This window comes from Meles meles, chromosome 5 (assembly GCF_922984935.1).
Source record: "Meles meles chromosome 5, mMelMel3.1 paternal haplotype, whole genome shotgun sequence".
Taxonomy (NCBI): Eukaryota; Metazoa; Chordata; class Mammalia; order Carnivora; family Mustelidae; genus Meles; species Meles meles.
In genome coordinates, this window is record NC_060070.1 from 98,876,376 (window position 1) to 98,889,601 (window position 13,226).

Consider the following 13,226-nt stretch of genomic DNA (forward strand, 5'->3'; position numbering starts at 1 on the left):
GCTGTGACATAAAAAATAAAAGACTCTAGAGTTGATGGCTAATCCTGAATACAAAATAAATCCTCCAGGCAGTTTGTGTGTGCATAAAGCATACTCTTAATATGCAGCCGGTGTAACTTACCTAATAAACGCTTATTTGAGTGAAGCCAGAAGCCTAACCTGGATGCAGGAAAGACCCAGAGCCCAGGGTGGTAAAACTTGGCTAGATAGCAGATCCAATGACTTCCCTGGGAACAGCTAGCTTTCACCACACAGGATTCACTTTGCCAAAAGGGGGCAATTTTTCAGTTGGAGAAAATCTAATTTGACTCTTCTTTTTTTTTTTTAAACAAAGATCTTTTATAATCTTCTGTATCTCCCTAAATTAGGTTTCTGACCCACTGTAGATTAGTGAATATAGGAAAGGTCTAAAGCTGTGTCCTTCTTTTCCCTTGACTTACTGGGAAAGTAGCACATGCACAAACATTCTTCTCTCATAATTTACTTGAGACCCATTAGGTGAGACTGCTTGTGTCCTCAGTTGCTTATTGGCTATTTTAACAGAGAGGAAGGTTTCTGTAAGAAGGTAAATTTGCTTATGATTCCATAGCAATGGATGGAAGCCCATTTTCAGAAGAGGACTCTGTGAATTTTGAATATAGATATTATGATTCTTGAATATGTTTTGCTTCAGATGACCCCACAGTGACCGAAGTCCTAAAGTTATCAGGCTCCTGATTCTGACACTAGGATGCTAAAAGCCAGCTTCACTGATAGCCTGTTCATTGTAATTTTTGAGAAGTCACTTATGAGGGTTTTTTTGTAAAATACATTTTGCATCTATAGGTATAAAGAGAGAGCATCAGTGAATGGGGATAATGATAGTTCCAGGCCCCCAAATCTGGAAAAACTATGATGATGATAGGAGGAGGAAGAGGAGGAGGAGGAGGAGGAAGATCAGCTTTAAAATTCTCTGTGACAATGTTAAGTGGGGAAGTGCAGGTGAATTCCTGTTTGGGGCTCCCAAGACAGGCATTTGCATGGTTTTCCACTATGTTGACCACAAGTTTAATGCCAGGAAAAGGATTTCAAATTGACAGATGAAATTGTGACCTCTCAGATTTCAGACTGAGGGTCAGTTTCCTGGCACCAGCACTAACATTGGGAATGTAGCCAAGCATGCAGGACTCATCTTCCAGTCTGGAGAGGGCTGACTACTCTAATGTTCTCACTATCCTCTCTTCTGTTTTGGGGGGTCATTCAGGGTGATCGCCAGCCTTAGAATGCTTAAGGAGAAAGAGTTGCAGCACTTTCAGGGGAAACTTGAATGACTCTAAGACAGCCTGGAAGAATTCCAAGTAGTATAGGGGTAGAAACACTTTAAGAAAGGGGTAAAGCTAACCTGTTCTTTCCACCCAGTTCCAGGACCCCTTCACATTTTTAAACATCCAGTTTCCTTAACCGCTGTGCTCAGAGAACATACCCAGATCTGAACGCCATAGACTCCAGCAACACAACATTCTCCCTGAGCAGCTTAGTAAAGGAGGGAAGGAGCTATGTGGGGGGGCAAGTGATGAGCCATAGACTAGGGCTTCTCAAACATTAATGTGCCCACGAACCACCTGGGGATCTTGTTAAAATGCAGATTCTGATTCAGAAGTTCTGGAGTTGGGCCTGGGATTCCACATGTCTATCAAGCTCTCAGGAGATGCCAATGCTGCCAGTTGAGAATCACCCTTTGAGTAAAAGGATTTGGGGCAACACTCTCCTGCTTGTTTTTCTTCTTCCAGCTACGTTTCTCTCTTTTCTCCCATAGAACTTGACCTTTTGCAGAGAGGAGTCTTAAGATCTCCCATAGTTGAAGAAATCAAACGTGTGCTTAGGAAAGCAAGACTTGAATTGGAACTTGCCAGTGAACCTCATTAGCTCTGCCCTTAGATGGCTCAGTGCATGGAGAGGCAGCCTAGAATGCCAGGACTGTGTAGCCACCATGTTGGTAGTATGGACACTGGCTTGGGATTTTTGCAGTATGGGAAGACTGGGCAGCAGGAACCTCTTCTCAGGGATTATCATCTTGGGTTCTCAAGTCTCCTTCAGGTGCCTGAGTTTAGGGAATGTACTCTGTTGTCTTGGAGGAGAGTAAAGCTCAAGAGGCTTTCTGGAGCTCAGAGGCCAAAGGCAAGATTGCTTTGGTGATTTTGCTATTACCAATTATCTTGCTTTGCTCCCTAATAGTGATAACCGATAACAACAACCAAAACAGTAATATTATTGGCCATTAACACTTAATGTGGCTCTTACTATGTTCTCCTCTTATGCTATATTTGACTGTGTGTGCCAGTCCTGAGGGCTGACATGTGGTAGAGAGATGTGACCTACCATCTACCCACATGGGTTGAAAGTTTATGACAATGGGCAGATTATTTTGCCTGAGAAGTGAGTGATTCTAGTCCCTATAGTTGGTAGGTGGATGAGGGAAAAGAGATGGCAGTCTTCAAGCAATTTGGAAAAGAGATTCCAAAACTTTGGTCTATATAATAAATCATGGATAAAATATAGCCATCCATTGTGTCTATTGCACATACATGCACACACATATACAGAGCCATGGAAAAATAATACAGACCCTCTGTGGGGTCAAATGGCAGTGGTTGGGGTTTTTAATTAATGGAAGTGATTTTTGTGTGTATGATGTCAAAATTAGCACTGATGGGCCAGCCAGCACTACATAGGATAATTTTTGCTTAAATTAAAAAAAAGTACCCCCACAAACATGTTCTATATGATATTTGAAAGATAAAACCTTTATTGTTATCTGAAAGGACATCTTCAGAGCAACTTTCTGAGATGATCCCAGTGATGTATATATGAGAATTCCCATATATTGTGTATTGTGTATTGTTGTGTATTCCCAAATCCCAAGTGGTGCCTTGATGTTAACTGTCTTTCATGCAATTATCTTCTCTCACTGTCACTAATATGTAATATATTTCCCCTCCCCCCACAAGGTGGCACCTGTGTGGTGAACCCCACAGACTTGTTTTGCTCTGTCCCTGGCCGTTTGTCCCTTCTCAGTTCAACTTCCAAATACAAGGTGACGATTGCTGAGGTGAAGAGGCGTCTCTCACCGCCGGAGTGCCTCAATGCTTCACTCTTGGGAGGCATTTTGAGAAGGTAAGATAACTGCTTTCTGGCGCATCGTGTCTTCTAACTGTACTGACACCGTACTCCTCAACCCTCAGCCCTGAGGCCTTCTGTCTTACATTGAATTGGTGGTCAAATCTTTTCATCATTTCCCTCAAAATATGAACTTTCAAAACTTAGTTTTTATTTTGTTTTTGGACAGAGCAAAATCCAAGAATGGGGGTCGCTGCCTGAGAGAGAAACTGGATAGGCTTGGCCTGAATTTGCCAGCAGGAAGACGGAAAGCAGCCAACGTTACCCTCCTCACTTCCTTAGTTGAAGGTATGATTTTTCAGCTCAGCGAAATAATGGTACAAAGTTAGCAATTCTTTGGAACTCGGGCTTGTTAGAATATGCTGTTTCATTTTTGACTATAGTATTAAGTAGGACAGTTAACAAATTAGGTGAATTTCCCAATAAATCATGATAAAGATGACTACATTAGACAGCATAAGGCTCAGATAATTCATAAAATGTCATTTAATATGCTAATCTTGACAATTATATGGAAGACAATGCAAGATTTAAGTACTTCAACCAGTATTTCCAAAATAACAGTAACCAAAAAGCTGGCTGGGTTTTGTCGTTGTTATTAGTGTTTATTTTAAGGTTCAAATAAATCTAGCTTAACTTGTCATCATTCATTCTATAGGATAATTAATCACCCTTTATATAGGGATCACAGGAGTCTAGGCATGATACCAAGCCTGAGAGCATATTGGGTTAATCCTAGTAGGCATCTCGTAAAGTACAGTGGCATTCCATGGCTTTCTAGGTGCATTAGCTGAGTCCCAGAAGGTTAAGGTTAATCAGTGGTATAGAGACAGAGGTAAAAATATCTTCCCAGAAGTTATTTTCTTTCCCAACTCCCCCTTTCCCTTTTGTTTCTTCTGTAAGGACTAAACTACATAATCTTATTCAAACTTCTTTTAAGAGGAAGTATTATCGGAGACTTATTTTTGACTTTATGGGAGAACTTTCGAATGCCTGATTAGAGTTCTCCCATAACCCAGAATGCTATTATTTTAATTCTCACCTGAACTCATCTGAACACATCTGTGACACTTTTCTTGCATTGGTTACTCTCTTGTCTACAAGGCACTATGGGAAGTGAAGAGTAAGGGAAACACACACACAAACATCTTGACTTTATCCAGATTATCAGTTCATACCTTTTACTGTACAACTTTCTGAAGTAGTATGTTCTAGACATTAGTCTGGGCAAAATTAATTTGGTGATTTTGCTATTAATAATTATCTTTGCTTTGTTCCCTAATTATAATAGTGATAACAACAGTAATATCACTGACCACCAACATTTAATAAGTTATTTACTGTTACTACATTTTATGTCTTATGACGTGTTTGCTTGTCTGTGCTAAGCTAACTAAGAACTAACAGATGCCAGAGGAAGTTGACGTGTCATCCACTCATATGGGTTGGAGGTACCGGGGAAGGACATGGTAGAAAAAATGACACACGGGTTGATTCTAAAGGGAGACAGATTCCTGCTCAATTTAAGGAAGAAGATAATTATAATTATAACTTTAACAATAGAACAAAACACTTATTCAGAATATAATGAGGTGGATTCAAGAATCATATGGGTAGGGGCGCCTGGGTGGCTCAGCTGTTAAACATCTGCCTTTGGCTCAGGTCATGATCACAGGGGCCTGGGATCGAGCCCCACATCGGGCATCCTGTTCAGTGGGAAGTCTGCTTCTCCCTCTCCCACTCCTCCTGCTTGTGTTCCCTCTCTCGCTGTCTCTCTCCTCTCTCTCTTTCAAATAAATAAATAAATCTTTAAAAACAAACAAAAAAAGAATCATATGGGTACTAAGAGTTGACTAGCTCTTAAACCCAACTCTGTAGGAGAATCAGCTCTGGAAGTTTGTTAAAAAATGCCTGAGACTCTTCCCTAAACTAGTTGAAACTCAGTCTCTAGGTGGGTATGACCCAGGCATCTATACTTCTTTTTCAACATCCCCAGTGAATCTAATGTATAACGAAGTTTAAGGATCATTGGTCTAAATGTTTCTTGAGATCCTTTCCACTTCCTAGGATGCAGTGACTGAATTCTTGTGAGATTTGTAACTGGTGTGAAAATTAAAGGCCCTAAGAAAGACCGTTTTCTGTGGTGTCCATGAATATCCTGGCTAATAAGAGCTGAAGAGCCATACATGAAATGGTATATTCACAAACCTTCTTCTGATTTTTATGGAGGCCAAGCACTAAAGTATTCTGAGTGGGAATTCTCAATCTGTGGTAACAGAGGAGGTGAAAGTTAAATATGTGAACCCCTAGGGTGATCTTCGTGGTACCACAGAAATATCTAACTGTGTTCTCTGTTCTTCTGGCTTGTATTCATGAAGGAGTCACAATTAGCCTTGGCTGACGAAAACCAAGATTTAATTCTTTCCAGATACACTAATTGGATCCTTTTGAAACCCCCCAAATCTTCATGATATAGAGAAATACATCTTTTTAAATTCCAGACTGTGATGGAACTGAGGAAAATAACTTTAGAGGCAAAGGACCTCTTGCATCCCTTATAACTCCCCACATATTATAACCCACAAATACACATGCACACTTTCTCTCTGTCTCTCTCTCTCACACACGCACACTTAAAAGTTTTATTACAGTGTGCTATACAATCTCTGATTTTTATTCTGTTCCGTATTTTTGTATTCTTTCTAATGCTGATGATAAACCTACTGAATTTATTTCAAGACTCACCCTGAGTCATGACACACAGTTTAAAAAACTACAAGTTGTCTGAGGACACGGAGAGAACCTAATACTTGAAGAACAGGGACATTCCATCTAAATTAAAATAGGCTTTATTTTATCCCTGGCTTACAGGAAGAGCAGTTTTAGAGTTGAGGACTCTCCTGTATATTTTTATTCCCACGTTTTGGTTGGGTGGGTGATGACAGCCGATGATCTTTTCCAGCCACCAAGATGCCATTTTCTTTCTGCATTAGGGTCATAGTCATTGGAATCGTGTAGATGATGCTGGATGGATACAAAATAACAGTGACTCAATTTTGATTTATCAAGCCCCTAGAAGATTGACATAGTTAATGCTTCTCTTCAGTACTTTTGGAAACTTGTTCTTTTTCGAACTAACATGGGTCTGATTCAGTTCTTTCAGATTTGTTTTGCTTGTATAGTTTTAAGTGGTAAATTAAAACTTTCCCATATTTACCAGTTGGTGTCCCCAAGACTATGAGTTGAGCCTGTCTTTGAGTGATACTTTTCTTCTCTTTCTATCAAACATAGCTTGTAAGAGCCAGCAACATTTCAGGTCGATTTTTTCAGAAATTCCAAAACTAGATTCCTAGTCATCAAAAAAATGGTCCATCAGTTTTCTTATAAATCTGTGGTCTTATGGGAAAGAATAGTATTTTTCTTACCATTTGTATTGATATCTCCTTTTTACCTCCTAGATTTTCTGCAATAACCCACATGTATATTTGAATACCCATACCTAGTAATTTAGCTTCTCTTAAATGGCTTTTTTTAAAGTTTGTATTTTAATTTGTTAGTTAAGTTACAGTATAATATTAAGTTCAAATATAGTGATTCAACAAATTCATATGTCACCTGGTGCTCATCATAGTAAGTGCCCTCCTTCATCCCCATCACCTGTTTCCCCCATCTCTCCCCCGACCCCTGTAACCCTTGGTTTGTTCTCTATAGCTAAGAATCTCTCTTTTTTCCCCTCCCCCTTGCTCATTTGTTTTGTTTCCTGAATTTCACATATGAGTGAAATGATACGGTATTTGTCTTGCTCTGACCGACTTATTAACCCTAGCTTCCTCCATGTCATTGCAAATGGCAAGATTTCATTCTTGTCTTTGACTGAATAATATTCCATTATATATACCACAGCTTCTTTATCCATTGATCAATCGATGGACACTTGGACGGTTCCCTGTCTTGGCTATTGTAAATAAGGCTGCTATAAACATGGGGGTACATGTATCCCTTTGAATTAGTGTAAATACCCAGCAGTGTGGTTGCTGGATGGTAGGGCAGTTCTATTTTTAATTTTTTAAGGATCCGCCCTACTGTTTTCCACAGTGGTTCACCAGTTTGCATTCCTACCAACAGTACACCAGTGCTCTTTTCCTCTATGGTCTCTCCAACACCTGTTGTTTCTTGTGTTGTTGATTTTAGCCATTCTGAAAGATGAGAGATGATATCTTACCATGGTTTTGATTTGTATTTCTCTGATGATAAGTGATGATGGACGTCTTTTCATGTGTCCGTTAGTCATCTGGATGTCTTCTTTGGGAAAATGTCTATTCAGGTCCTCTGCCCATTTTTAAATTGGATTATTTGTCTTTTGGAGTTTGTTTTATAAGTTCTTTATATCTTTTGGGTACCAACAATTTATCAGATATGTCATTTGCAAATATCTTCTCCCATTCTGTAGGTTGCCTTTTAGTTTTGTTGATTATTTCTTTTGCTGTACAACTTTTTATTTTGATATATCTTAAATGTCTCTTAAAACCCTTGATTAAGACTCTTCTAGAGTTATTTCTCAAACCTCCTGATGGTCCAGTATATTATTAGCATTAAATCACACACCCCACCCCATCCCCATTTTGCTACAGGACTTGAGCATAAGTGAGATAATATCTAACTGGCTTTATTTCTCATACACCAGACTTAGAAATAAATTTCATGAAGGTCAGCTTTCCATGATGTTACTGTACTTGTCAGGTCTTTTCTGGGGAAGATTTGAATACAGTCTTGCCATTGTTTCTATTTTGATAGAAATTAAAAAAAAAAAAAAGGATAGTTCATAGAAACTCTGGTAGCCATTCCATGCAGAAATGATATAACCTTTGTAAAGATCCAATTGGTGAACAGCGAGGTGCATTTATAATGGATATTAAAATTAGCAAATAAAAACACCCAAACATTGGTTTTTCAAGAACTACCCCTGTCACTGACATAAATAACAATAGTTTCATTATGATAGTCCAAATTTCCATGCTTGCCTTGGGCTTTTCCATCATTCTGTTTTTAATTGTTTTATAATAAATTTACTGTGTTTCTTTTAAATGGAGTCACTCAATTGATAGGACCACCCTAACATTGTTCTCAAATCAACATATTGAAGTAATTATTTTGGAAATATTTTAGGAATTTAAGGGAGAGGACTATTTAATGCAAATTTATACTTAAATCACAACATTTGTTACAAATATCATTGTACCTAGTGACCACTGGATGAAGAACTTAAAACTGACTTCTTTTCACCTCATAAAGTTGTTTGAAAAGTGAACATTCTGGTAAGGCAGTTATTTAGAGTGGGGATTTTTTGGGTCCATGTAACAGACATATCTGAGCTAGAATATGATATGAATATTTGAATCCAGAGTCTTCAGAATGTAATAGTAGATCATTTCTCCTTTTTATCCATCTTCACAGAATGGATTTTAGATATATAACTAATGGTTGGAACATCTTCTTCCCCCCTTTATCATAAACTTGATGCCCTTTTTGTTTCCCCTTGTTTTAATTATATTCCTGTGACTTCTCTTTTGTCTCTTTCTGGTTATCTATGACATCAAAGAGATGTTACTCTCCAGAAAATGTGGTGGATTAGAGCTGTTTAACCCAATGCATGTATCTTCCTGAGGAGATCGTGGGGTAATCCCCACTTCTTGTATAGTGGTAATAATTCTATCTTTGGAAAACATTCAAAGAATATGGCCAATATTATCATTCTGATTCTAATACTCTTTTTTTTAATATTTTATTTATTTGACAAAGAGAAATCACAACTAGGCAGAGAGGCAGGCAGAGAGAGAGGAGGAAGCAGGCTCCCCGCGGAGCAGAGAGCCCGATGTGGGGCTCGATCCCAGGACCCTGAGATCATGACCTGAGCCAAAGACAGAGGCTTTAGCCCACTGAACCACCCAGGCACCCCTGATTCTAATACTCTTACTATATATTTATTATTTATGAATCAGCAGTTTCTGTTAGCTGCCTCCACTGTATTTTACTCCAGAACAATCTTTGCGGAGTTGGTGGTTGTTAAAATAAACTTGAGGAGTCAATGATGTAGTTATTCCTACCCATTGCTCCTCCCTCACTTGACATTTTCCAGGATGGCCAAAGCTGCAGAGTGTTGCTGGAGGGAGGTTTTGTGCACCGGAGTGGGGTGTTTTCCTGGGACAGTTCTGTTGAATTTGGAAAAGCTCATGTAACATTCTCAGGCAACACCAGGAGTTCTGAAAGCACCATTTAAGTCCTTAAACATAAATACCTTGACTTGTAGTTTGTTGTGACAGGGGGTCTAATCCTGTGTGTGTGTGTGTGTGTGTGTGTGTGTGTATTTATTTCAAAACCGTGGGGCAGAGAAGGATGTGAATATACACCAGCAAAAGGAAAGGGATCATTTACAAATATTGCAAATAATTTCCATTCAGGATTCAAAGGATTTTGAGTTTGAATCCTTCTTTGTTATTGTTTCATTCTTTAACCCTGCACATCTTCACATGAACTAGTTGTCCCTCATGAGCTAGATATATTTTCCCTTGGGCAAGTATGCCTCCTGAGCCCCCAGTAAAGTCACTGTTGAAATTTTGTCAGACTTTGAGGTGGTTACTTAACCTGACTCAGCTTTATTTTCTTAGTTTATAAATAAAGAAAATAGTATCTATAATGGTTAGGATAATGTTAGTTATTATAACAGTTAATTCTCAAATTATCAGTGGCTTACCATGATAAAGGCTGATTTCTCATCATAGTCTGATGTGGGTGTACCTCACCAAAGGCCTTTTCTTACAGTTTCAGTCAAGGACCCAGAGTCCTTCCCTCTGTAACAATTCCCTTCTCTAGGTCCTCGGAACCCCATTCATTAAGCTCACAATAAAGAGAGACATGGTGGCAGAAGTACACAGCTTCTTACCCACTTGGCTGAGTCCTGCCTGCCCTTGCCCACTTTGGTCCATTTCACTTCTCAGTCTTGCAGGCTGTGCTGCTCACTTAAAAACACATCACGGTGCTACTTCCCTCATGATTTTATTTTCTTCTTTCCATTATTCTCTCTTTCAACATATATGCCTTGACTAAAGTGCTTTTCAAACACTCAGTTTCTTCTTTATTTCCATGATTTAGATTTATCAAAATTCATAGGCATTTTAATAAACGTATAGAGTGTAGTTCTTCTTACTGATGTCCATATCCTGCTGAGTAGCAATGGCGTGTTAGAATTGTTTGTGTTTTAATTTACAACAAATATTTGAGTTTAGAATGAAATCTCTCTAAGAATGGAGTCAAAGAGTAATTTTACTTTTGAATTAATATAATTTTAAGTAGATAATTTATTCAGATATTAGAAGAAAATTTAAAAGTTACAAAAGAGCATACAGTAAAATATTTGTTTTTCACTCTATTCCCTAGTTATTCAGTTCCCCTCCTGGCAGAAAACAAATGTTCTGTTAAACAAATGGTTTCTCTCTTTCCTTCCAAGGATGTGTGTGTGTGTGTGTGTGTGTGTATGCGTGTGCATGGGATTTTTTAATTTTTTAAAGAAATTATAGTATTCTAGGGGCGCCTGGGTGGCTCAGTAGATTAAGCCGCTGCCTTCAGCTCAGGTCATGATCTCAGGGTCCTGGGATCGAGCCCCGCATCAGGCTCTCTGCTCTGCAGGGAGACTGCTTCCTCCTCTCTCTCTGCCTACTTGTGATCTCTGCCTGTCAAATAAATAAATAAAATCTTAAAAAAAAAAGAAATTATAGTATTCTGTACACACTATTCTACTGTTGGGTTCTTTTTTTCACACCTTATAATAGTGTTTTTTCTCAGGGTTTACAGGTTGTCCATTCCTTTAAACACTCATGATATTCCTTATTTGAGTGTTTCATAATTTATTTAACCAGTTCCTTACTGAATATTATATAGATGTTTTCGATCTTCAGCTATTACAAATCGTGCTACAATAAGTAACCTCACACTTACATAAATAATTCTGCAGATAGGCAACTTTTGGATCTTTGCTAATCTGATGGGTAAAAAAAAAAAAAAATAAGGCTACCTTGTTTATGAAGGAGGTTGAGTTGAGTATTCCTAGAAGAATTTAAAGAGTTTCACTGCCTATTCATTTACTTTGTCCTTATGGGATATTTTTAAATATTTTTCTTATTGATTGGTAAGTGCTCATTATGTAACAGGAAGCTGGCTGTGTGTCTCTGATCTGCATTGCAAGGCCTCCCAACCACTAGCTTTGGTTTGTCTGTTTGCCGTTACGAGTTTCCTGTTGGTTTGCTTATTTGTTTAGGTCTGTATCTTACAGAATTTTTGATATGAGTATAATCATATGTCTCATATATTTTATATCGTAGTTTTTAGTTTTACTTGTAATATTTTAAAAGACTTTTTTATCCCTGGACTGTAAAAGAATTCTGTCATGTGGTTTTTTACTTTGTGGTTCTACCTTTTATGTTTAACTTGTTGATCCATCTGGACCTTGTTGTTAGATGCATAGTATAGATCCAATTTTATTTGCTTATTTCCAGATGGCCACCCAGTTGTCCCAACACGTTTTCTTGAAAACCTATCTTTTCCCTACTAGTAAAAGAAAAGCAAGCTTCATTTCACACTGTATCTCTCTGTATACATACACTTTTTCAGTAGACTGATTTCGTTTCCTTAACAGTGCTCTCTGTTTCTCCTTCTACCATTACATTTCAGTTTTTTTGTTTTTATTTTTTAAAACATTTATTTATTTAAAGTAGGCCCCATGCCCAGTGTGGGGCTTGAACTCATGACCCTGAGATCCAAAGTTGAATGTTCTATCAACTGAGCCAGCTGGGTGCCTCCCCATTTTTTTTTTTTTTAATTTTTGTTTTGTTTTTAGAGTTTATACTATGTCAGCCAAGTAAGGCAGAACTCTTTATGCAAAAGCCCTGATAGACAGAGGTCTTTATAGTTTAAAATTGACTTTATAGTGACTGCTTTCCTTTTGTATAAGCCACAGAATTCTTGTATTTCACGACAGTGTACAATTAACCCCTTCATAACACTTTCCCTTCACCTTGGGACAGTAGTTCTTAATGTTGGCCTGAGATTACTTCAGGAGCTTCAAAACAGACAAATACCCCAAGACTGATATGGAGTAACACCCGGACATTAAGAACAAAAACACAAACCCCAGGTTATGGGAGCAACAAGTGTTGAAAAGTATAGGTATAGTCTATTTTATAGAATGGTTTCACTGATAGAAGGATATACTCTATTTTTGTGGATCTTCTAGAATGAACTATATGTTCGTTCTATCAATTCTTTGTTCTAGTTTTTCACCATTTTCATTAGAAGTCTTCACAAGACTATTGTTGTAATTAACCAATAAGATATTTCAAAGCTTTTTCACGTGACAGATGTTTACTGAGTACCTATTTTGAATCGGGGCTGTGCTAAGTGTATGGTGTGGGATGGGGAATAAAACTATTGCTTTGAAAAACAAAGCATTGTTTAAACAAAATCATCATTAAACTAGGGAATTACTGAATTATAAGACAATTACTTATATCATAGATTTTATTATATGTAGTGATACAGAGTACATTCCTTTCCAAATAGTTTGGGAGACCTATAATATATTAATTTTGTCCTTCAACTCTAGGGTTTACTATGGCTTGGTATTACAGTTTATTTAACAGAGTATCTTATCCAGGTTTAAAAATATTCTCAAATTTGCTTTTTTTTTTTTTTTTAGATTTTTTTTTTAAGTAATCTCTATACCCAGTGTGGAGCTCGAACTCACAATCTTGAGATCCAGAGTCACATGCTCTACCAACTGAGGAAGTCAGGTGTCCCTCAGATTTGCTTTCTAATAGGTACTTCTTAGAATAATCCCACAGATAGATTTCAACGTGCTAGTTTCCCATACATATCAATAAAATTGAAATCATAGACATGTGACTAGAGGTTAACACATATGAATCATTGCTTTTATCTAATAACATCGGGTATTGTGATATTAAGTTAAACAAATTGTTCCTAAGGCATACTGTTACAGTGGCAGTTGACAAGAATCA

The 13,226-nt window shown here is 37.8% G+C and overlaps 1 protein-coding gene across 1 annotated transcript in view; it reads left to right on the top strand.

Annotated features, from left to right (window-relative positions):
- TFAP2D (transcription factor AP-2 delta) overlaps nt 1–13,226 on the top strand; it is a 53,814-nt gene that overhangs the window by 11,755 nt on the left and 28,833 nt on the right. Inside the window, exons 4-5 of the mRNA XM_046006771.1 lie at nt 2,988–3,153; nt 3,326–3,444. Coding sequence (XP_045862727.1) covers nt 2,988–3,153; nt 3,326–3,444 — 285 coding nt within the window. The remainder of the gene's footprint in view (nt 1–2,987; nt 3,154–3,325; nt 3,445–13,226) is intronic.